General features: G+C 35.6%; 4 protein-coding genes across 5 annotated transcripts; 2 read left to right on the top strand and 2 right to left on the bottom strand.

Moving 5' to 3' along the window:
* Positions 1-555: 555 nt before the first annotated feature.
* On the top strand, positions 556-5,586 carry LOC107862225 (zinc finger protein VAR3, chloroplastic). The gene is made up of 7 exons (XM_047409990.1): positions 556-1,046; positions 1,958-2,075; positions 2,218-2,561; positions 3,416-3,478; positions 4,372-4,488; positions 4,983-5,081; positions 5,158-5,586. The coding sequence occupies exons 1-7, from the start codon at positions 640-642 to the stop codon at positions 5,273-5,275; spliced, it is 1,266 nt and encodes a 421-aa protein (XP_047265946.1). The 5' UTR covers positions 556-639; the 3' UTR covers positions 5,276-5,586.
* A 587-nt stretch (positions 5,587-6,173) lies between these two features.
* LOC107862224 (ERAD-associated E3 ubiquitin-protein ligase component HRD3A) lies at positions 6,174-12,325 on the bottom strand. Its single transcript, XM_016707726.2, has 6 exons — positions 11,426-12,325; positions 10,437-10,925; positions 9,874-10,089; positions 8,464-8,787; positions 8,014-8,256; positions 6,174-6,618 (listed from the first exon to the last, which is right to left on the bottom strand). Exons 1-6 carry the CDS (start codon positions 11,963-11,965, stop codon positions 6,400-6,402), a joined length of 2,031 nt encoding a protein of 676 aa, XP_016563212.1. The 5' UTR covers positions 11,966-12,325; the 3' UTR covers positions 6,174-6,399.
* A 3,691-nt stretch (positions 12,326-16,016) lies between these two features.
* Positions 16,017-21,034, top strand: LOC107862223 (vacuolar protein sorting-associated protein 26C). 2 transcript variants are annotated; one of them, XM_016707725.2, is made up of 12 exons: positions 16,017-16,454; positions 16,540-16,632; positions 16,737-16,801; positions 17,228-17,282; positions 18,049-18,138; positions 18,227-18,311; positions 18,414-18,509; positions 19,394-19,578; positions 19,665-19,753; positions 20,303-20,398; positions 20,472-20,530; positions 20,614-21,034. In XM_016707725.2, the coding sequence occupies exons 1-11, from the start codon at positions 16,404-16,406 to the stop codon at positions 20,500-20,502; spliced, it is 936 nt and encodes a 311-aa protein (XP_016563211.1). In that variant the 5' UTR covers positions 16,017-16,403; the 3' UTR covers positions 20,503-20,530; positions 20,614-21,034. The 2 variants fall into 2 exon arrangements, with proteins under 2 accessions (XP_016563211.1, XP_016563210.1); XM_016707724.2 differs by having other exon boundaries at positions 16,083-16,454; positions 20,303-20,402.
* Positions 21,035-21,305: 271 nt separating this feature from the next.
* LOC107862221 (galactose mutarotase) lies at positions 21,306-24,230 on the bottom strand. Its single transcript, XM_016707723.2, has 5 exons — positions 23,879-24,230; positions 23,707-23,756; positions 23,484-23,610; positions 22,158-22,262; positions 21,306-22,077 (listed from the first exon to the last, which is right to left on the bottom strand). The coding sequence occupies exons 1-5, from the start codon at positions 23,979-23,981 to the stop codon at positions 21,455-21,457; spliced, it is 1,008 nt and encodes a 335-aa protein (XP_016563209.1). The 5' UTR covers positions 23,982-24,230; the 3' UTR covers positions 21,306-21,454.
* Positions 24,231-24,869: the final 639 nt, after the last annotated feature.

The following is a 24,869-nucleotide window of genomic DNA, read 5'->3' as shown; positions in this document are numbered from 1 at the left end:
AGTCTTCAATAATATTTTGTTCATAATTTTTCTAGTATGGCTTTTAGTTTAAGTATAATAATCAATATCAATTTGAAAAGAAATAAAATTTAAGTTGATAAATTTATTGTTAATTTTTTAAATCTGAGTTATTTATTAAAAAGAATGTCCAAATCAAAATAAACACTTATTTAAAAAATGAACAAAGTATACAGAAAAAAATTGAAAACTCATCTAAGTATTATTTACTTTGGATAAGCGAGTGACTGGAGAACAAGTGAAACTAATATTGATGTTTTACCAACATCGATTATGGTTTAGTGGTGGGACTACTCCATCTTTAAACAAAGGTCTCGAATTCTAGCTCTGTGTATGGAAAAAATTCTGTTAGGAGCGGCATCCCCAAAATGAGCCCTGCAGTGGGTACCGGACACCAGGTGGAAAACCCAAAAAAATAAAATATATTGATGCTCCGAAAAAAATAAAATTAAAAGGGGCAAATGTGCTTATATTATGATTTTTCATGGACTGAAGATGCAAAATACTTTTCTGCTCTTTTCACCCCCTTAACTTTGCCATTTGCTGCCATTGCCGCCTGATCTCATTTGAACTCCAAAACCCTATCAAAAACCCTCTCTACTTTCTTCGCAGTTGGTAAAAATGTCAGGTTCTAGATTGTTCTTTCTCGTCGGACCTTCTATTATTAGCAAATGCGGTAAATCTACAACTGTAATCTCTTCTCCATTCTCTCAAATTCGCTTCGTAAATCCATTGCTTTCCCCTGTTGTACCTTTCCGCAGTTACAATTGTACCTCTGCTACACTCGAGACCAATACTCCCGTCGAACCATCGGTTAGTACGAGGAGTAATCATCCATGGCCAGAATGGGTTGCTTTTGTAGACCGTTTGAAAAGCAAAGGATACATTACGGGGAGTGGGAGCACGAGTGATGATGGCTGTAGACACGTGATTTTTGACAATGCTGATGATGACAGTATTTATACGGATATGAATTTGGTGAAAGACGCTTGTCTTAATTTCTCTCGTCATCGTTCCGACATTTTCAAGTGAGAAAGCTTCTGCCTTTTCAAATGTTTTAGTAATTATAGTACACCTTGTTTGTCAATGGAATTATGTAAAAGTGGAAAGAAATAATGAAATTAAGTAAAAGGGAAAGGAATAATAGTGTTAGTTTTTTTTTGAGTTTCATACCTATACCTGAACCAGAACGATCACTAGTGTTAGTTTCCTACTTGAATTATCACCAACTATTTTAAACTCAAAAGCTCTCACATTTTTAAACATTCTAGGGGGTATGGTATATCTTGGTCGTCAATGAAATTAAGTAAAAAGGAAAGGGGTAATAGTGTTCTGTTTTTTCAAGTTTCCTACCTGAACCATCACTAACTATTTTAAACTCAAAAGCTCCAGCCTTTGAGTAATAGTTCACTTAGAAAGTTCACGCACCTGATAGTTCAAGTATGGAACTCAAAAAAAGGGGATCGTTAGGTGTCTTTTACCCTTACTTGTTGTCTGCTGCGTTTTGGAATGTATTGCCGCTGGAATAATATGGGAAAGATCATGAGAATTTCTAGTATTTATCCTGGGATGAGGTGATTTCTCAAATGGTCACGCAACTAATTCTATTATATCAGAAAGTCACCTTTTTGTAGAAGAAAACTGGAATCAAGAAGAAAGGGGACTAACTATTAGTTGAGTATCCATCCGAGAAATCAATCCTCTTAATTTTCAAATTTCAAGAGACCAGAACAAAAAGAAAAAAGTGGATAATGATGATAATAAAGCAAAGCCCATGAAATAACCCATTTTGTTGGGAAATTGTCTGTATTAGTTGTCAGAAACTTTCTAAATGTTCTCTTCTCGAGGAAAGCCATAGACCTTAATATCTGCTGAGACTATGTATTGCGATTCCTACCTCACTGAGATTATGAAAGAAGAACTTGAGTAAACTTTGCAGAAAGCTGTCCGCCCAAGATATGCAAACAGTTGTGGGAAAGGGTTGTCCTAATTTGTTCAGGAAGGTTGTAAACTCTGCGAAAAGGCTACGGATGCATCTAAACCTCGATGAAGGAGATGTGAGTTGCCTCTTATTATTAGAAGTCCTTGATTTTGAATTTCTTTTTCCAGGACAAGTTAGATTGATTGCAGTTCAAGGGTCATTTGACATTTCTCTGTGAACGTATTCTTTGAGGTTTTACTTAAGAAAATTACTTGCAGGTATGTGGTGCTTGCAATCTCCGTGGATCATGTGATAGGGCTTACTTGATATTAAAGGAGTCTGAGGGTGACGCACGTACGGTAGATATTGTGCGAGTCTTGCTTATTTATGCATTGGATTCTGCAGTTATATCAAATGGAGCAATGCCTCCTGGGAGCGAGCTTATCGAGGTATCTGCAAGACAATTGCTCTCTGAGTTGGTTGAATTAAGTGAGACACCTGTTGATCCTGAACACTCAGCACCTGCCCCCAAGGTTTCTTCAAGCAAGAAACAGTCTGTTGGCTCAAGAAAAGATGGTCTGGAAGGTGCTGAAATGAAAAGAAAAGACTCAATTGGTCTTGAGTAAGTTTTCTTGAAGGTTGTAATGACTTTTGCTTTCTTAAAAGAAAATACTGGTACTTCTTGCAAAGTAGAGTGGAGCTTATATGCGTTCATTTTAATACTGTAACTTATATGCCTTTATATCAATATTTTCAGGTGTCCTTCTGATATAATATAATTTATAGGTCTCTTATTCTGGACTACAAAGGTCCGGTCAAGACAACATCAATTCTATCTTAACTTGATAAACCATAGCACACACCCATTGTTGAAATTTTGTTGCTAATATGTATTGAAAGACCATTTAACTTTCTTTGACGGTCAACTTTTTATATGATAATTATAATCAAAAGAAAAAACTAGCCCTCCAGTAGAACTTCTTAATGCTTTCCCATAATTTTCCCCTCCATCCCAAAGCTCCAATCATCCAAGTATTTAAAAAATGTGTGGGGTTTTATGTTCTACTATATCTATATCAAACTTTGAAATTTTGTGGTACAACTGTTACGTATACATGCAAATTGGACGCATTTGGCTTAAATGCTCAGCTGACCAAGGATAAGGCATAGTAAGTTGAGAAAATTAGGACCATACTGGTGTGCAGTGATGATGTGGTGGTTAATGTTACTATTGTAGTCAGTGTCTGCTCATACTGATTTATTCAAGCAAATAATTGCACTTCTACGTTATCAAAGGAAAAAAAGCACTTTTTAAGAGGTTTTGAATTTGATTTATAGATTTCATCTTTCCTGTTTTATGATTTTTCTTTTTTCTTATAAGCTGAAATGCATTGGGATAGGATATTCGTGTTTCAATGTTGTATTCGGAGATGAATATTTTGATGCTCACTGGAAATGTACCATGCTTCTCTGTAGGAGAGAAATGCCTAAAGAAGGTTTAAATGTTGAAAGGAAGCCAGGAGATTGGGTCTGTTCGATGTAAGTTCTCATTGACTTTCGGCATTCCTGATACTGAAGACGTGTCACATTTTCTGCATGTGTATTTGTGTTTTTCCTGTATATTGGATATGCACTCTATTATTCTATCAAGTATTGTGAGGGACTTCAAGATTAAGCTGTCCATCCAATGAATGGTCTAGAAGGACCACACACTCCAGGCCCACCCCACCGCCACCCCCAATTTTTTTCATTTAGTAAGCTCTTCATCTATTTGCTGTTTTCAGACCAAATATATCTTATTGAAGCATTTAGGCAGCTCTTTTCTGAATGACGAAAATTCCAACTGAGTACATCAGAAAGGGCTCAATGAGTTGACTTCTCTATGTGTTGGCTTTTTATACTTTTTTCTGATGCGATGGACGTTTTCTGATGCAAGTAAATGGATTTGGAAAAAGAAACTGCACTTTTGACTTGTCTGACTGTGCCTTTCACAAAAAGCTGTGTTAGTCTCTCCACTGATTGAATTATCAGAGTCCCATTTTTCTTTTCTTTTTTTTTGTTTGATTTGGTAACCTTTGTTTATGCCACCACCAAAACCTCCAGCCACTGCCATTCCCTGGGGCAACAGTGGGTTTTCCACCTATCCATCCCCTTTGGTGACTTGAACCCCCAACCTAATGGTTAAAGTCGAGGAGCTCTAACATTAGAGCAACCCTCCCTCGTCCTCTTCTTTTTCTTCCTTTCGTCAGTGTTGCTTCCTTGTGCTCATGTTCCTGGCATGAACTTGAACCCCCAACCTAATGGTTAAAGTCGAGGAGCTCTAACATTAGAGCAACCCTCCCTCGTCCTCTTCTTTTTCTTCCTTTCGTTAGTGTTGCTTCCAGTTCCTTGTGCTCATGTTCCTGGCATGAACTGACGTTTACTTGCTACAGGTGCAACTTCGTGAACTTCTCCCGCAATGCACGGTGCCTGAAATGCAAAGCAGAAGGACCTAGTCGAGAAGCTCGTCCGGTTCAAGAAATGAAAACGGGAGATTGGAATTGCCCACAGTATGTTGCATTATATGATTTACCAGCTACTGCTAAATATCCCATAGTTTTTTCCTTTTTTCCATAATGAAAACTAAATATCTCACAGTTTGTCAAAGGAAAAAACCTACAGTTATGAAGCAGATCTATTCTTAAAACCTCACTTGTCAGATTATTGGTGGTGCCATCTTTCTTTTCTAACTCTAGTATGAGTTATGGAATTCACTGTTCCAGTATAAATATAACAGAATACTAACAGCTTAAAAAGTGACTTCGAAATATACAACTCTTTATAAACTAACGTCAGTTTGCTTTATACATGCACGTATGCATACCACAATATCACATGGCATGCTCATGATGAGAAAGTACTTGCCGTTTTGTAATCTACCAACAATATTAAGATGTTATTGTCCTGCACAAGTTGTCTTTACGGCCTTCCAACTTGTTTTCCCTTTTCCTTTTCAGTGGTGTTAGTTCTCAATACTTTTCATTTGTTTTTTGGATCTCTGTAGATGTACCTTCATGAATTTTGCTAGTAATACCAAATGTTTACGCTGCCAAGAGCAGCGTCCCAAGAGACAGCTGAATCCTGGAGAATGGGAGTGCCCCTCGTGAGTAACTTATCGTTGATTCTGCATGGTTTTGTTTTGTGTATTCTACTCATCATACTATTGGATACTTGTACAGATGTGACTTCTTGAACTACAGGAGGAACATGGTCTGCAAGAAATGCAGTTGTGAACGTCCCAAGGATGCAAAGGCACATTCAGAATACGAGCAGCAACTTTGGACAAAGCCATACTAATGTAGCTAAAGATCAGCTCACACGATCGATTGATGATAGTATCACAACAAAATATAGTTGACACAGTTTTTTGGTGCTTCAGGTGAGTGGATATGGAAATGGGAATAACATACCTATGCATACATTTCTTCCTCTGGATATTACTTTAGCAACTTAGAGTTGTTTGTTTAGTCTTATTTTATTTTTTCCTGTAGTAGTTTGTAATCTGGTGTTTCGTGGCCACTTGTTATTATTGTTTGAAAGTTATAAGAATATATTGGATGGCAGTTCAATTTAATAAATGAAGTTAACAAGTCCTGGTTCATGTGGCATGTTTAGCCTTGTCCGCTTTTCCTTTTAGATTGTCCCAGAGATGTTGCTCATTTCTACTCAGTCAAAAGGTTTAAGACGTTTTGAATGGCACGAATTATTTATATGATTCTCTTTTTCATTACTATCATCAATTTGTGCAAGCGCGAGTAACTCTATCCACCAAAACTTAGACAAACGAGAAAATCACGCAAGAACAGCTCGTGAATTTGCCAAGCAGACTATCCAAATTTGACAGTTTGAGAAGTTACATAGGAGCGTGAACATAGAGGCTTTGTCGTCGTAAATACTACAACAGCACTCTGGATTTTAACACATTCTTTTTGTCCTACAAGAGAGGTTAAACTCTTTCTCAGTGCGATTCAGAAAACATTTTCCCGTGGCAAATAAGAACAATGAAGGAAATCCCAGCCAGTAACTATACAAATATATACAAATATAAACAAGGGGACCAAATAGTAGTTAAGAGGGCAGTTGCTCCAACAGACTTCCCAGCCCCGAAACAAACTGAGAGAAAACCATGATTTTTGTTGTTATTATGTACTGTCTATCAGAGCGAGCAATACTTATATAAGCTACAACAAGGATATAATTAAGTACCAAAATCTATACTGCAAATGAGCAAAAGAGAAATCAAGTTGTGACAATCCTCCACTACATCCTATTAGTCGCGGTGTGTATGACAAATATATAACATTGCCCAAAACAAAAGGGCAGCTCTCTAATAACCAAAACAAGAAAAATTTTCTACATCGCAAAAGAATTTATCTCTTCCGCTTGGAGAGAACACAAGAATGGAACTATCTGGAAACAGATTAATTGCCTACAGGCACACCTTGTTCACCAAGTTGATGAGGGAAGGCGATCTCACCCGCAGCAGCAACATGTCTGCGCTGCCGCTCGCGAAGGTAAAGCACCGTTAGAAGGCATACAAAGAGGGTGAGAATTGTTGCATTTCCTTCTTCCATTAGGACATCCTCCACCCACGCTTCCACTTTGGGGTACACTTCTGGTAAGGAATCAATAACGTGAACCTACAAAAAAGAAAACCCACAAAAGAGTGCATATCAATCAAAATATCAAATTAAAAAGGAAAATATATTATATTTCTACAATTTATAAGTTGAGGATCAGTTACTGCAGCCCCTACATTACGCGAGTTAGGGGACAATAAAAGTTGGAGCATGATGTCAAGCACAAGAGATCATTGAATTCCTACATCAGCTCAACTGTTTCTTGCTACATGTAACCAAGGAAATACGATGATAGAAAACAAGCTAAGCGGCTCAACTAAGAAAGCAACTCCCAACAAATCCCAAAAAAGGGTAGAACTCCTTTGCCCCCATCTAACATCATTAAAGAGTCTAGAGACTCCAACTTGCATGATCTAATGGCAGGAAGCATAAACGTGCTGACTCAAAGGCTCTCCAATAAACACTCAAAAAAGGGTGTTTGCAATGAAAAAGAGTTCAAATAGAACTACTCTTCCTACTGGTATTACACATACTAGTAGAGCACAGAAGTCAGGCTCTACTGATGTTGGGATTATATTCAACTCGTCTGATTAATCTGATCTCAACTACTACTTTCGGCTTGTACTCTCGGTTTCGATGAGTCTCTTCTAAATATGCTTCCTAAGTCCCCTAATCCTAGCCAAAATTACAACCCTCTCCAGCTGCACATAATGTCTATTTGTAACACCACAACCCTTTCCACATTGCTATTCCTCTGCTCACAATCTCCCACAACTTCCACTAAACAATCCAGATTTACCCTTGCTGCTAATTGTGATAATTTCGGGGCTTTGACATGGCAACAACACTCTGTTTGAAGCATCTTATGAGTCCCATGGCAATCTCGAGTACGTAAAACCACCATGTTTTCACAAAACCAAAACGATTACTCCTCCAACTCATGTGCTTCTGAACTTCAATACAAGTGGGAGTAGGATTCAGATTGTGCTTTGTTTCTTTCCGTTCTAAATAGTCTCCTGCATTACATTCAGTTCATCCAAACTTGATGCGCATGCAAAACCCAATTAGGGTAATTATTAGGGCCCCATTCCCCATTAAGCAAATATGGAAAATGGACTGCATTTGATAGCTCCTGCAAACTCTGATTCAACACACTCAAGGTTCTTTTATATTCCTAGGGAATCCAATCATATTCTGCAAATGCCAAAGGAAAGGTCCCAACAACAATGAGAGAACCCTCATATATTCTGTACCTAAGTACTGGTGATACCTTTAGGACATTTAACTGATTAGTCTTCTCTCTCACAGTTTTGACCAAGGAAACAAGGGATCATCCAACAAATGTATGAGGGTGAAGTGGCTAGAGGTACTGAAACACAAAATGAACAGCGAAATATTTGTGTGCATGCGTACATGTACTTGTATGTGGGTGAGAGAAACGGAGGAAACATTTACCAGGATGCCATTGGCATAGTTTTTCCTTATCCACAAGCTTGCAAGGGCCAACGTCACAGGCAACTTTGCAGCATGATCAACTTCTAACGCTTGATCGTAGTAACGCTTGGCAAGATGAAGATCGTAAGGCAGTCCTTGGCCATGCTCATGCATATAACCCAAATTAAACATAGCTTGAGCATTAGATTGCGATTTCGCATGCAAATATGCCTCTGCTGCACGGTCATAGTCCCTCTCAGTACCCTATAAAAAGAAACAGATGAATAACCTTCCATAACTTCATTAATGCGCAGATCAAGCCAAGGAAAGAAGAGATTATAATAAAGATAAACAACTTACGGCTATGACTACTGAATGTAAACCAACATACCCGACCATAGTGATATGGGAAGAGATTAGAATGACATTAACAACTTTAAGGCTACTTCAACTGAATGTAAAGTAACATACCCGGCCATAGTAATATGCATCTCCAATAAGCAACGCAGCATGTTCATTACCCTGCTCTGAAGCTTGCCACCACAAGGCATGCGAGCGTTGATGCCTCTCTTCATCGCTGCAAATTCCAGATTCTCCCAAACACATGCTTCTTTCTCCATATTTGTCAAGGATCCATGCAGCATTACTTTGTGCAATCTCATAGCCTAACTCTGCCATTCTCGAATATAGAAGGAAAGCCCTGCCCACATCTCCTCTCAAATATGACTCTAGTGCCCATCTAGACAAAGAACTCCATGGTCCACGTTCTGCAACTACTTTATACAAGGAAGATGCCTGAAACAATGGAGGCACGTGAAAAGGGAGGAGGACCACAAAAGGGAAAAAGAAGAAAAATCATCCTTTTAAGGTTATTTATGCAACTTAAGAATATAAAAACACTTCTTAGAATTTATCACTGTGAACATAGAAGCTTTGGCGATTATTATCTCATGCTTCTCTCTTTTTTCTACTTCCGGAAACAGCCTTTCTACTTCATCAGAGGTAGAGGTATGGACTGCGTACATCTTACCCCCCCAGACCCCACTAAGTGGGAATACACTGGGTTTGTTGTTGTTGTTGTTGTTGCTTCTCTCTTTTTTCTCAGATAAAGGAGAATAACCTTGAAAGCTATGTGAGTTCGCATCCTTACAGAAATCTATCCACGACTATATACAGGGCTATCTCCTCTCTACCAAAAAAAATGTATAAAAGATATGAGGGGATATTTCTCAGTAGATCACCTAGGAGAGAAAAATTACTAAGTACATTCCGTTTTTAATGACAGTTTTGATATGACATAGAGTTTAAGAATTTACTTTAATTGCTTTGTATATTAGTACTAGTGGTAGAAGAGAATATTAACATAAATGATAAATAGTTAGTTCCGTGCAGAAAGCTTCAGTTCAAAGTTCTAGATACTTCAGAGTTGAAATGAATAAAATTCTTGGAAGTTGTCAAGTTGTACCAAAACATTATTAATATATTGGTGTCAAATATTTTGGAAGGTCTAAAAATGAGAAGTGACATGTAAATTGGATTGGAGAATATATATTTCCACTCCACCCAATCAATCTATTCTCATCGAAATTATCATGATGAAAAAACATGGCTAAGAGGCTCTACTTCGGATTTGAAGCCAGTGTTTAAATAAGGTCATTTAGTATAACTAGCCACCAAACATAAGGCACACCCTTCTTCTTTTGTTTTTGGGATAAGTGGCATTAAGCAAACAAGTCTTGTATGGTGTTTCAACTAAGGCAACATATAGGAAAGATCAACTGATAACCAAGTTCATTCATGAGAAATAAAACATAACATACTGATGTAAGCTTGATAATCCCAGTAAACGTATGAGGAGATGACAAACTGCATTGGACTCACCAGAGGAACATTCTTCTTAAGACTTACACCAGTATGGAACATTTTCGCCAGTTGATAAAATGTTTTTGGTTGACCAGCATCCAATGCGTTTATAAAATATTTGGACGCTATTTTCACATCCCTCTTCACCCCAATTCCTTTAAGGTACATTACTCCGAGGTTGTACAACCCACCAGCCTCTCCATTGTCTGCAGCCTTCTCAAAATACTCTTTTGCCTGCAACAGAGAGCAACCAGTATGTCAACTGAATCCTAGACAACCTTTTCAATAGAGGCAATAGCAAGAATCTAACTAATAAAGCTTAAACATAAAAGAGTAATCCTCTTTTAAAAAGGTAGAGAAAAAATAAGTAATAAAAAATGCGATAGATACGAGCAGCAAGCACTTGAAAATGAACAAACCAGAGAACTAACAAAAATATAGTGTTAAAAGCTAGATGCAAACCCGTGGATAAAGATATGGAGATCCAAGTTTGTGTTATTATTTATATGGGGAATAAAAGATGAAAAAGTCTATGTGCATTAACCTTGTCCAAAACCGGCAATGAAAGAACAGAATTTTACCTTAGTGTTGTTCTTTTCCACTCCATATCCTTTGACATAGAGATAGCCCAAACCATTGTAAGCAGAATAAAGTTGTTGCCTGGATGCAAGAGTAAGCCACTCTAATGCCTTGGTAAAGTTCCTTTCAGCTCCAGCTCCTCTTGCATATATTTCCCCAAGAAGTTCCATAGATCTCGGCTCCCCCTTCTCCACTGCCTTCAGAAACCATGATAATGCTTTGGTGTGATCACGTCGTACTCCCCTTAATCCAAAGTAGTAGAATATCCCAATTGTATACATTGCACCAGCGTTCCCTTTTTGTGCCTGGTATTCCAAAATCTGGAAGTCCTCATCCTCCTCACCTCGCGACTTCCTCAAGGCTTCCTTATTTTCCTCTGCTCCACTGTGTATCCTCACTGGTTCAATCACAGGTGAGTCCTTCGATATCAGGAAACTGTTAATGGCTACCTCTGCCAATTCGGCATACAATTTTACAGCTTTATCATGCATCTGTGATCAAATAAACAACGAGAATGGATGAGAAAAGATAATCTTTTCTATTAACTGCGACAGAAAATAGAACAAGGGAACCCATAGAACAACCCACACTCAAACATAAGTGCGTTATAAAAATGCAATTTCACGTCTCCAACAAAGCAAAGCTCCGAATTAGCCAGAACTACCACTTACAAATAAAAAACCTGCTTGTACTTTGCAAACATCTCTTTTTCTTTCCTTTTTTGCACATTACCTTGTGCAAACAAGAATCCAAACACAACTTTTAGATCTCTCAACACAAAATTCACAATCGTCCCCGATGATAACCACCTCGTTTTCCCCCTTGATGACCACGAACCAAAACAAACTAGAGCTCTGTAGCTCACTATGCAACAGCAACATAAAATATCTCAAAAGCAGAAAAGCAAGGTTTTTGCATATTACATACAAATGTGAGCATTCCTAAACGCTTCAATCCTCAGATTAATAAAAGCTAAGGAACAAACACTCACCTCTTGGCGAGAATAAGTGTAAGCAAGTGCCATTTTGGATTGCATATTACCACCTTCAGCAGCAAAATGATGATACAAAAAAGACTTAGCTTTACTCCTTTCTCTTCCAATCCCCATTCCATACAAAAACCCTAAAATCGACTGCGCATGAGGGTGACCAGCCACAGCAGCCGCTTCAATCTCCGATGCCGCTTCCTCCATCGCTCTTTCATCACCCCGACTATACGCCTTAACTATCTTACTAACCGCAGAGTAATATACACCTTCATGTTCAAGGTGATCTTCCGACGCGGTAGCCGGTTCAAAAATCGGGCTCCATGAACCGGGATCAAGTACGTAATCCGGTTTAGCTTCGGAGTCAATAAAATCATCGAATCCAGAATCCGATGTGTCATCGACGAGGTTTGTTGAATCAGCGGCGGCTTCTTTTAGGTCTTCTTGAGAGAGAACGAGGACCAATTGGCGGCCGAGCGTAGAAATTGGGAGAAGTGTGAGAAGTAGGAAAACGAAGGTTATCTTTCGTGTTTTTCGATTTCTCATTTCCTTATTGAATTTCTATCCTTAATGGACGCCGGAGATGCTCGTCGGCGGTGAATTTATATTGTTAATGGATGCCGGAGATGTTCGTCAGCGGTGAATTTATATCGTTACTAGATGCCGGACATGCTCGTCGGCGGTTGGTAGTTAGATCCCGGTGAAGGAGTTGAAGAAGACGGGAACGTAGGGCTCTTATCGTGTATTTCGATTGGCACGTAGGCTGTCGTCACCTGCACCAGTAAGAAGCTGCCACGTAATTAGAATCTCGAAATATGAGAGACAAAATAGCAAAGTCTTCACCCAGAAATTAATTTTACTAACAAAAAGTTCAAATAATGTTTTAATTTCGCATAAGTTATCGATAGACACTTAAATTATTTTAAAAATTCACTTAAACCTCTCAATTAAGACCTGTATTTATCAGGCTTTTAACCCACCAAAATTTTAATTCAATCAGACTTTTTTTGTCTAATTAACAAAAGATATAAGTATGTGTAACAAACTTACCTAACATGACAAAATTAACTAATTAAAAAAAATACATGGCAAAAAAAATAATTATATGGTGAAATTACTAATTTGTTCATTTTTCTATTTAATTATTTATTTAATAATAATTTCTTAATTAAAAAAAAAAAAAGAAAAAAACACCTCCACTCCATCGTCGTCTTCTTCACCCCCTCCTCCGGCGTCTAGCATCCCCCACGCAGTCGTCTTCTTCTTCAACCCCCTCCCCACACTAATCTGGTAATGCCAATATAACAAAAAATGCACAAGTTCATCTCCAAATATGAAAAATCTCAACTAAATCAACTCAAAACGACAGAAAATTTCTCGTTATACGAATTTGGCAATGCCAATCTAATCAAATAAGCATGACAAAAAAAAAAAATCTAATCAAATAAACACCAAACTCAACCCCAAATTTGGAACACTTCAAGAAAATCAACTCAACAACACCAAAAACGTCTGACTGCACGAATCTGGTAATACCAATCTAACAAAAAAGGTATCAAATTCACCTCCAAATCTTAAAACATTTCAACAAAATCAACTCAAAATTGCCAGAAACATCTCCTCACAACATGAATCTCGTAATGCCAATCCAATAAAAAATGCACCAAAACCTATCAAATATTCACTTTATATCGTCCTAAAGTTTGAATCTTTTTCACTAAGGCCCTGTTTCGCCATAATTTTTTTTTCGGAGTTGAAGTTGGAGTTGTATTTGACCATAAATATAAATTAAAATTATTTTTAAAATTTTGTGAGAAAAGTATGAGTGAAAAAAAGTGAAAACAAGTTTCACTTTTCCAAATAATTTTTCGAAACTGGAGTTCAAAAATTCATGGCCAAACGCAGCGTGTTTTCACTTTTTTGTGAAATAATTTTTTGAAAAAAAAAGAAAAATTTCTATGGCCAAATGAATACTAAGTAGCCGTTTGACCATGAAAACTAAAAATTTTCGGAGTTAGAGTTGAAATTGAAATTGAAGTTGGAGTGGTGTTTGGTCATGTCTTTTTTTTTTTTTTTTGACTTTTGAAAAAACTCTTTTAAATATAATTTTATGCCCAACTTTTACAAATTATCAAAATGACCCAACTAAAATTTACCCACTAACGAGAAAAGAACACAATTAGCCATTTTTATAAAAATAATTACATATACATGGCTATATTTAATGAATTTCAATTATGACATATATAATATTTACATTAATAGCCGTTTTCTCATATTTGAAAATTTTAAATATGGACGTTATATTAACAGATCACTGCTTCCTATTTTTTAGGTAACAAATATTATCTTTCAAACAAATTTATTTTTTTAGGAATTTAATAATTTATTTTCTTTATTTTTCGTTCCTAGAAAATAAAAAATGATGAGTTGTTATTAAATTTTAGGGTACCGTTAATTTATTTCTTTAATTTTCTTATATGTGAAAGATTTTATTGTGTGTGAATAAATTATTTCTATGTAAAATATATTTTGCATATTTATGGTATATTATATCATATACCATAAATATATAAATATGGTTAGTATGTTTCTTTGTACTTTGTATATTTATACACACACAAACACACACACACATATACATATATATATATATATATATATATATATATATATATGATATATACATTGTATAAACTTCATATATAACATACTTTGTATATTTATGTTATAAATATACTTAGTATGTTTCTTAATACTTTGTATATTTATATATATGTATATGATATATACATGGTATAAACTTTATATATAACATACTTTGTATATTTCTGTTATAAATATAATACTTTATATATTTATAGATATAAAAATAATACTTGGTGTATAAAGATATCAAGTATTACGGTATATAAAGGTAGCAATTGTAGTTTAAGGTATAAATTTGTTAAATTGGATATATTTTTTTATGAAAAATATATATCACTGAGTTATATTTTTAGCATATATATGGTATAAACTATTTATATCCGAATAGTATAATAAAGATGTACACAATATAATATATATAATCAAATTAAAAATGAGAATAATTTGTGACAGTGGTAAACTAATCTGCTACAACTTTATTAATTTCATAAATATAGAAAACGATTATCCATTAATAATTACATGACTATAATTCCTTAAATATCCATATCACAATAAAAAATTATTATTATTATTATATTATAGTAATTAGGATCATTAACAGTAAAATAATGCATTAAATTAGGGAGAAATCAAATAAGGAAAAAAAATAATGATGAGAGAGAAAAAGAGATATATATTAATTAAGATAACATTGAAATTATATTTATGTTATTCTTTAAAACTGTTATATACGTAATGTTATAAGGAGAGTTTTATGTAAAAAATTAAAAGATTAGAATTATATGTAATAATAATAAAAATTGAATTTGGAATTGAAATTATGAAAACACCAAAAAAACCTATTTTCCCTTTTCAAAATTATTTTCTGAATTCTCATGGCCAAGCACCATAATCCTCAACTCAGAAAAAAAAATTCCGAAAAAAGAAAAAAAAATTCATGGCCAAACCAAAATTCACCTTCAAATTTTCAACATTTCAACAAAAACATCTTAAAAAACACCAGAAACTTCTCACTCCACAAATCTTATAATTTCAATCCAATAATAATGCACCAAATTCACCTCCAAAACTTCAAACACTTCAAGAAAATCATCTAAAAAACTTTAAAAACTTCTCCTCACTACACGAATCTCACAATGCCAATCTAACAAAAAATACATCAAATTCACCTCCAAAATACCAAACACTACAAGAAAATCAGCTCAAAATGTCAAAAGAAAAACTTTCCACTATATGAAATCTGGTAATGCCAATCTAATAATAAGCAAACAATCTTTATAGAGGCAATCAATCATCTCCTGCTTGGTTATCAATCAAACCACAACAAACCCACTTCATAAATTCAAAACTAAGAACAAGAAAGGAGAAAAAATAAAAAAAAATGGGAGGAGAGTGAAGTTAAAAAAAAAAAAAGAATGAGGAAGAAAAGTGGAGAAAAAGATGAAGGGTATCGGATAGGGTGGGGTGGAGAATATATTGGAGGCTTTTTTTTTAAAAAAATTATTTTATTAAAAAATATGTTGGAGGTTTTCTTTAAAAAAAAATTTGTTTTATTAAAAAATTTCTGGACCGTTAGTGCTACTTGACATCTTTCTATTCGTGATTTAGTAAAAAATTATTTTTCACGTGCCCTCGCGAGTACATTGCACGTGGTGTGCTATATACGTAAAAAAGTTCGATTGGATCAAAATTCGGATGAATTAGGGACCTGATAGAAACAGGTTTTAGTTGAGGATCTAAGTGAATTTTCGAAATAACTTTAAGTGTCTGCCGATGATTTAAGCCTTTTAACTTTATGTTTTTTTTTTTCCCAGTTATTCCCAAATATTACTCTAGAAATTTAAGTAGAAAAAAATGTACCCCTAAAAAAGTAATTTGAAAAAAATGCACTCTAATTTTCCATCCGTGAATTTTTTTTTATTCGTAACTTCCAGCTATTGATTGTGTATATCAAATAAATTCTTTAAGTACATTTATTTATAAGCAATAGCTTACAAATTACTCTAAAAATATAAATTACATTAAGAAAATTCAATGCGACAAGCTCAATTATAAAAAATTAATAATAAGTCATTTATAACGTATAAAAATAACTTTAATTTTTATAATTTAGTATCTATTTTTTCATGTGTTTAGTAAATAGAGGCTTTAGTTCTTTAATTTTATAAAAATAAATAAAGTGTTTTTTTCTGTAAATATTTAACAAAATTCTGATTGAACCCTTTTAGCTCCAGTACCCTCCGGTGCAAATAATCTCCGGCGAGAAATCCGGCGACTACTCCCGGAATTTTTGCTCTTAAAAGTTTTGTTCTTTGTCGGCGTCTTCATCGTCATGTCAGTGGAGATCAAACTTTCGCGATCCAACCGCATTTATCGCCCTAATGTACTTGAGATCTTATGCAAGTTATCAAAAATAGGAAGTATTCTACTGTACCTCACTTATAGTTATGAATAAATTTCAATTGCAGGAGCCAGTGGAAGGCAAAATCGTAACGAAGCTCTCTTCTTCCATTTCTCATCAAGGTATTCGACTCAATGTCAACGCTTCAGTCAACTTACAGGTACCTATATGTTTAGTTTGATCCTTCCAATAAAATAGGTGTAGAATTTGGAATAGTACAGTTCAATGCTTTAGCTTACTTGTATGTTTGAAGTTGACGTTCAGGTTCGAGGAGGATCAGCTGGTGTTATTGAGTCTATTTATGGTGTTATCAAGCCTATAACAATACTGTAAGAATTCTTCAAAATTCATTTTTAAGTTTAAACTGCTTGTTTAATCCATGATGCGGACGGCCTGTATATTTGTGGAAGGTTGTCAAGCAGTTTGGGCTTAGGAACAGCATGAAATTTGCATTATTTAGTATACTCAAATAAGTTAGTTATTTCAATATTTAATATCTCCATGGTGACTTGAACGAGGGAAGCTTCAACGGTTCGTGCATTATTTATAGCATGTTTAAATATGCAATCCAAAAAATCAGAACTTTTCTCTTTCCTTCAATTTTCCCATATTGTTTGTTCAAGAATCCAGTCATGGATAATCTTCTGGGAACATGTTTTCTCTCCCTTTTAAATGACCCTGTTAGTAAGTTTTCTTGATAAAGCATTTTGATTTTTGTAATTTGATACCAACCTGATTTTTTGTGGGTAATGCAGGAATAAGACTGTTGAGGTCCTAAAATCTGGTAGAATCAGCTCAGGTACTACAGAGGTATGTTTTTAGAATTATGTTATGGTGAAATTTTGTTGCTTTATGCTTCTTAAATTCATGTTTTTTTCTTTTGGCTAAAATACGTCCTATCTGGTAGCATCTGACAAAGTTTGAGTTTCCCCCTCAAAGAAAAAACGTCGTTGGCTTACTGCAAATTGCTTATATGAGAACCAGTAGAAGAGAGGTATTATGACAAAGAGAGAAGAGAAATCAGCATTGGTACAAGAGTTGGATGATAAAGGAAAGACATCCATCCGTTCCTTGCTTCAACATCCCATCCAAAAAAGAAAAAGAATCCCTTGCTCCTGTAGTTGAATATTCAGAATTCAGTTGTTGGGATTTCATGTTAAGCCTTTTATCTCAAACAAATTGTAGTCATCCTTAGTTATGTGAAATTATAAGGAGAAGTACTTATAAGCAGTCGCAGAAAAACAAAAAATTCCAGGAAACAGGAGAAATCGCATCAACTCCTCCTCTACCAGCTACGCAGGGCAATAATATGTTATATCAATTTTGATACTGGTATCAGCTTTACTGTCTTGGGGAGATTTGGGTTCTGAGAGTAGAAAGTTGCGTCAAAGGAATATGTGAAAGGGAAGAAGGAATCTTCCAAATATCATTCTTGAATTGTGGAATGCATATCTTTCACACTCCTATATTGTACATGGCTCTATTTTGCTTATAAACTACTCCTCTTGAGCCACTGAGAGTGGCTATTTTTTAGTTTATTCTTTTTTAGGTCTTGATTCTTCTTCTTGTTGCCTAGATTCCATTTTCCTTCAAGTTGAAAGATCGAGGAGAAAAACCTTTGGAAAAATTTTATGAAACATATCATGGTGGGGATATTAGCATTCAGGTACATTCTGACAAGAATTTGCTGTGTCCTATATGTTATCAATCTGTTTCAGTTTTGTGTTTTTGATTTCTATTACATTTCAATGTAGTATCTGGTAACTGTAGACATTTCAAGGGGATACTTACACAAGTCTCTATCTGCCACATTGGAGTTCATAATTGAAAGTGAAAAGGGTCTGGGCCTGATCTCTTTTTCTTCCTTCTCCTTTTTATGGGTCATCTAATGCTCAGTACATGAAGAGCACTAAATCTGCCTTGCTATAATGCCTAATTCAGAGAATCTTCCAGAGAAACCCATTTCTCCTGAAATGGTCATCTTTTATATGACCCAGGACACACAGAGGCATTCACTACTTCCAGAGCTACAATCAGGTTCTTGTTTTCTAATTTCTTTGTCCTAACTTTTTCCTGGATAAGTAATCAGGTTCACTAGTTATAGATTAGAAAATTCATTTATGAAGAGGAAAGCAGACTGTATGTTTGTATCTAAACTTGGATACAATTAGGAAAGAAGGTTTGTAGTCCTTACTATTGAATAACAGCTTCTTCTTTTTGGATGAGTTGAAAGAAGGGGTGGAGAAGAGTAAAAAGGGGAATGGGAGAAAAATGAAATAGGAGGAGAGGAGAGGAGTGATAATAATGAGTACACGCATAGGTTGTGTTCCTCGCACAAGACCTCCTCTAATTAAGCTTGTCATAATTCCTAAACCAAGAAAGAACTTGGTGGATTATGATTGAGATAAACACGTATCAAGATGTTTGATTGTCCATATAAAATCATATTTAATGAGTGTTTGTTGCTGGATAAGAAAATGCCTATTAGCTCTGAGTTGTACTTTTGGGAATTTGATTCCAAATGGGATGGCTGCACTAAACTCCATGTTTATTCTCCATTTTCAACCACTTGTATAAGTGAATACATAGGAGGAGGATAACTAAAACCATTGATCAATCAGATGAATGATGCATCAAAAGTATTTGCAGTGAAAATCCTAGAAAACAGTGTGCTTTTTGGAATTTGAAAAATGTGGATTTGCAAGAATAAGAATTATAAAATATGACTTGAAACATTATTCAAATTAGGATTTTCTGTCCATTACACGGGGAATAGTCAAATCCCAAGATACTATAAAATCAACCGTGGAAGAAGCGGTGTTTATTTTATGCTTTGCATCCAGAATTATGTCTTGATATATAGCATTGCCAGTAGAACAAGAATATAACATTTGATGGTTGCAACTTTTTATCCTGAATAGGGGGATTTAGGGTAAGCGGTAAAGTGTGCACACTATGTTCTTTGTCGGATCCTATTGAAGGTGAGCTAACTGTTGAGTCATCTGCTGTTCCTATCCAATCCATTGACATTCACTTGCTCCGCGTGGAGTCAATTTTGGTTGGAGAAAAGATTGCAACTGAATCCTCTCTGATACAGACAACTCAGGTTTGTAACTGCTCCTGTGTTTCCAAGAAAAATTCTACACCATATTCCTCTTACTGATATTCTGCAGTAACTTATCTGTTCATTAGATAGCAGATGGAGATGTATGTCGAGGCATGACTCTTCCCATCTACATTATTCTTCCCCGCCTTTTGACTTGTCCGTCAATCTTTGCTGGGTATGTGCTTGATCCAATTAACATCTTTCTTGTTTGTAAATTCCCAAGATTTGGTCAGCTAGTGCTGTTATGGCCTCTCAAGAGTTTCATCTCCTTTGTACATTGTACATAAATATAATGCAGAGAGAACTATGGATTCCAAATTGTGCTTGCAATTGAGTCGATCCAGATCTATAATTGCTCTGTTAGACCACACAGATGAAAGAGTATTGTTATACGTTTATGCACTGTGGATGAGTTAGATATTTTCCCAGCTCATATTTCTGAGTTTAGGCCTCTTATCTCATGTTCCCAAAGCAGATCAACTGGAAAGTTTCTGATGATTAGACATCAAACAAAAGAGAGTTGGCCCAATGTAAATCATAACATAGAAGTTACTCCTTTATTATTTTGGATATTGGTGAAAATTTCAATAGAATCATGACCTACGGATAGTAATTAATCTGTTTGGTTTGTTTTGACATGCTTGCCGTATGTTTACATTTGAATCCCTTTTCTTCTCTTGCTATTACACTAATAGCATAATGACTGATATAATCATCTGTGCAGTCCATTTTCCATAGAGTTCAAAGTCAACCTCGTAATAACCTTTCAGTCAGAGCAATCGAAGGTGCATTCAAAATCCAATTTCAAAACACTTAGATCGTGGGTGAGCATCTCCATCTCTGTCAATAGTTGACATATGTACTGTGTCTAAACTTTTCATCCTCATCTGTAGCATGCAGCGGAAAGTGTTCCCCTTGAATTGATTCGGACAAAGTGAGATGCTGGGCTCAGGTACATTTCAGTGCTTCACTGCACTTCTGTTAGTAATATGTAACTGTAATCTTTCTTAATAATGAAGTTATTGCATATGCCAGTGGGCGAAGACTGGGCTTATGGACTGGCTCTGGCACCTTAAGAATAAACTTCTATTTTTCAATCTTTCACCTGAAAGATGACTATCATCAAGTTCCTCTGGTCACTGTATGGCCATGAAACGATATTCCTGTTGTACATGTGGTGACATGGAAGTCTTCTCAGAGATATCCTGCAGAGGAGAATTGCTCATCTAGATGGACAAGTTGGGAATGTGTAGAAACGGGTTGTGAAAAAGAGTTCGTTTGAAGTAAGAGATCTGCCTATTTTTGGTTCTTATGCTTACTCTAGCCACACAAAAGACTGTAACAAAATTGGCAAACTGGTCTCTTACAAGAGAAGTAATATCTTGTTTTTACATGTCAAAAGATGAACCCTCAAGCCTCGGTTTTGAATATCATCCTATGTGTAACGTGTCTTCCATCTTAAAATCTCCGAACCTATGGTTTTCTATGTCAAAACCAACGTACAGTTTTTGCGCTACTACGCTAGTTTGATGTTTTTTGTTAAATTGGACGTTTTTAAGAACAAGGTAGTACTTGAAGTCAAGTTGGAAAAGGTATGTCGAAGTTAAAGTTGTGCCTGGACATTGAAGTTTCTCCGGTTTTTCAAACTTGAAAAACTCAACTTCAAGTTGCAGTAAGAAATTGTCTACAATATGTAATCAGACAGTTATCTAAACAAAAAAAGCAAATAGACCGACAAGTCACTCTTCTCTTCTCCTGGTACTCGCAGATCAAATGCTTACATCTTAGTTCCATCCAGCAAATAGGACACGGACCTAACAAACTAAAAAGCACCTTTATTTAGCTTATTGTCACTTCAACAAATCCTAATAACAATCTATTCAACTGAAAATTCATACACCATGTTGTGTATGTACTTGTCACCAGGCTGAACGATAATTGAGGGGAAATTTGGTGTGTTGACAGCATTTGGAAACCCTTGAGTCTCTAAACAGACTGCAGAATGCTTGTTATACACAGCTCCACCTTTACCAACAACTCCATTGACAAAGTTTGCAGTATAAAACTGCATGCCAGGAGCATTGGTCCATAAATCGAGTACCCGGGAGCTCTTAGGATCCTTGATTCTTGCAGCATGCTTCAAGCCATCTCTCTCATCTCCACAGTCGAGCACATAATTATGGTCATACCCTATGCCAAACTGCTGGATATCACGGCTAATCTGCTTTTCAGTGGTGAAATCAAATGGAGTGCCTTTCACAGGCATTATTTCTCCGGTTGGGATCAGGTTCTGATCAACAGGAGTGACATGATTTGCCCAAAGCTGGGCTGTGTTGTCGAGAATATCTCCTGAGTTATGGCCACCAAGATTCCAATAGGTATGCTGGGCTAAACTGACAGGAGTAGGCTTATTTACAGGCACGGCTTCCATGTCAAGTCTGAGTGTCGTCTTAGAGGTAAGCGTGTAAGTTGCAGAAACAGAAAGATCTCCTGGGTAACCTGTATACAAAGAAAATCAGAAAGTAAGTCCCTTTGTCTTAGTCGAGGATGAACAGCTAGAGAGAGAGAGAGAGAGATACCTTCTTCGCCATCACAACTATGATACTTAAAGGTAACTGATGGATGTTCACCCTCCTTGTGTTCAGCAACCTCCCACACAACCTTGTCAAAACCCTTGTGACCACCTTTGAAGAGAGAAAATAGTAGCATCAAGAGGAGCACCAAAAGAGAATAAAGCCATTGAATTACCAAAGACTTCCATATATCGACACTAACTGGAAAATCCCATAGATTTTTGTTTAGCATGAAGTCTAGAGTCAACAACAACAACAAACCCAGTGTATTCCCACTTGGTGGGGTCTGGGGGGTAAGATGTACGCAGTCCATACCTCTACGTCTGATGAAGTAAAATTCTTTTCTTGTTTGTTATGTACTTCTTTTTTGGTTGATCAGGTTCTTATTAGTTACTAATAGTAATACTTACTACAATTACCATTGCAGTATCATAGTAATTAACTATTTTGAACATATACTCGATGATGAAGATTCTCGCCCCAATCACCAGACATATTGAAGGAGAAAAGAATAGAAAAAAGGGTTATGCTTCTTTTTTTTGAGATGGTAACATATAATACATCATTATACCTTTGCTAACATTACTACAACAATATTCCTTGCATTTGTTATCTCATTAAGGTATTTAACTTCCTGAAATTGGTGAAGCTCGCAAATGTTCATCAACAGATATATACCCACTATAGAAGTTCACGAATGCTCTAACCATGTAACAAAGAGTAGGCCGATTTCCTCAGCCCCGTCCCTCCCAAACTGGGTATGTTGTTGCCAAGTAGGCCAACTTCCATGTCAACAACTAATGAAAAGAATCTTTGTCAATGCTATCATAAACCAGAAGGAGATATAACAGCCAAACATCAAGTAAATTCTAGACAACAGACTATTCAGAAATATCAAAACAGCTCCACCTCAACCCCTTGTTTTGGGGCATCATCAGTGATGATCTGGCATATGAAGATCAAATTTTGGATGCAATCACATCAGATTATAGTAATTTAAACACAACTGACTTCACCAATGGATAAAACAAGTACACAGAGTTGAAGACCAAGTCCCAACTATGAGATAATTATGAAAAACAAATTCAATTTGCTTATCCTACTTTCCTTTATTTGAAAAGTATGCCTTAGCCTATTTTTTGGCAACTCTTTAATTCTACCTTTCCACGTGACAAATCTATGACCACAAGATTAAAAAAAATCTCGATACATTCTACATATCTTTAGTTTTACAACCACAACATTAAAAAGTTTCTCTATGTTATTAAACTCCGCGTTAAGTTAAAAAATCAGACAAATAAATTGAAACGGAGAGAGTATACAAGATTTTACCATGGAGGCTGTTTGGGGGCTTATTGATGGGTAAAGTGTAATCAACTCCATTCAGAGAAAACTTTCCTTCTTTAATCCTATTTGCTACTCGACCCACAATGCACCCAAAGAATGACCCTAAACCTTTCTGATCAATACAAAAAAAAAAAAAAAAAGATCAGCAAATTCAGTTAAAAGATCAAGCCATGTAAAAAATAAAAAATTGAGATAGAATTCTACTCGCCTGGTATGGCTCGAGGGTATCAAATCCAAGAACCACATCACCCAAATTCCCTTCAATAAATTCAATCAAACAGATAATTAAACATCAGTGAAAAAAAATCAATAAAGATCCAATTTTTATGAAGTGTGCACATCAAGAACAATAAAAGGTCAAGAGAAAAAAAAAAAGTTACCATGTTTATCAGGTACAGATAAAGAGAGAATGGTACAACCCAAATTGGAAACTTTGACTATCATGCCACCATTGTTCAGTTCGAAGATCTTGGGTTCCGCCATTATTAGTACTGTAAAGATTTTGGACAACTATAATACTGAAAGAGTGTATACAAGGGACAAGATAGAGAAAAGCTGAGGTTTTAAGGTTGCTAGAATTGGTTACGTGGAAAGGCAGTAATTTCGATGAACATTAAATACGTCATATAATCTTTTAAGCGTTTTTATTTTTAGAAGATAAAGATCAATACTTACTTTATTTTCTATATTCCTTTCTGCTAGATCATATTTTATCTACTTAAACATTTATTTTTCATAACGTTTCTTGGGATTTTGAGATGTAAATATTGAGGGATTATTACCTCTTCAATTTACTCTAAATAGTAATTTTTGCCCAAAATTTTGGAACATTTTTTTATTAATCCTATTCTAATGTGAATTGTGATCCTGAGCGCTGTTTTTTATTTTTATTTTTATTTATTGCAATCATGTTAGATTTGGTCGATAATACGGCACTATTGGATATATTTTAGTAAAATTAATTACTACTTCCTCTATCGCCAACCTCCACCTATGAGTCAATGAAAATATCTGGACGATGCATAATTTCCCCGTTTTTATCACCATTTGCAGAGTCCACTACATTAAACTTTAAGCAGACTTCCCAACTATTTTTTTTTTTTCGATATTTGTGAGATAACATTATCAAGTGGATTTATTATACTTGAGAAAGATTGCGCAGTGGTAGTGATTCGAATTTTGAAACGTACAGTCGTTTCTTAATTGCGTTCCACGTGAGACAAACTGGAGAAAGAAAGTTGAAAGAATTTGTTCGTCTTGCAAGGAATCAATTTAAAATTTCAATGTAAAGGCGGTAGAAATAACAAAAATAGGATTATCGGTGGAACTCTCTTTTTCCATGTAGGATTTTCTGAAGCAAATTTGAAAAAC

This window comes from Capsicum annuum, chromosome 3 (assembly GCF_002878395.1).
Source record: "Capsicum annuum cultivar UCD-10X-F1 chromosome 3, UCD10Xv1.1, whole genome shotgun sequence".
Lineage (NCBI taxonomy): Eukaryota > Viridiplantae > Streptophyta > Magnoliopsida > Solanales > Solanaceae > Capsicum > Capsicum annuum.
Note: the sequence above shows the minus strand (reverse complement) of the source record. Positions and strands in the feature narration are given on the sequence as shown.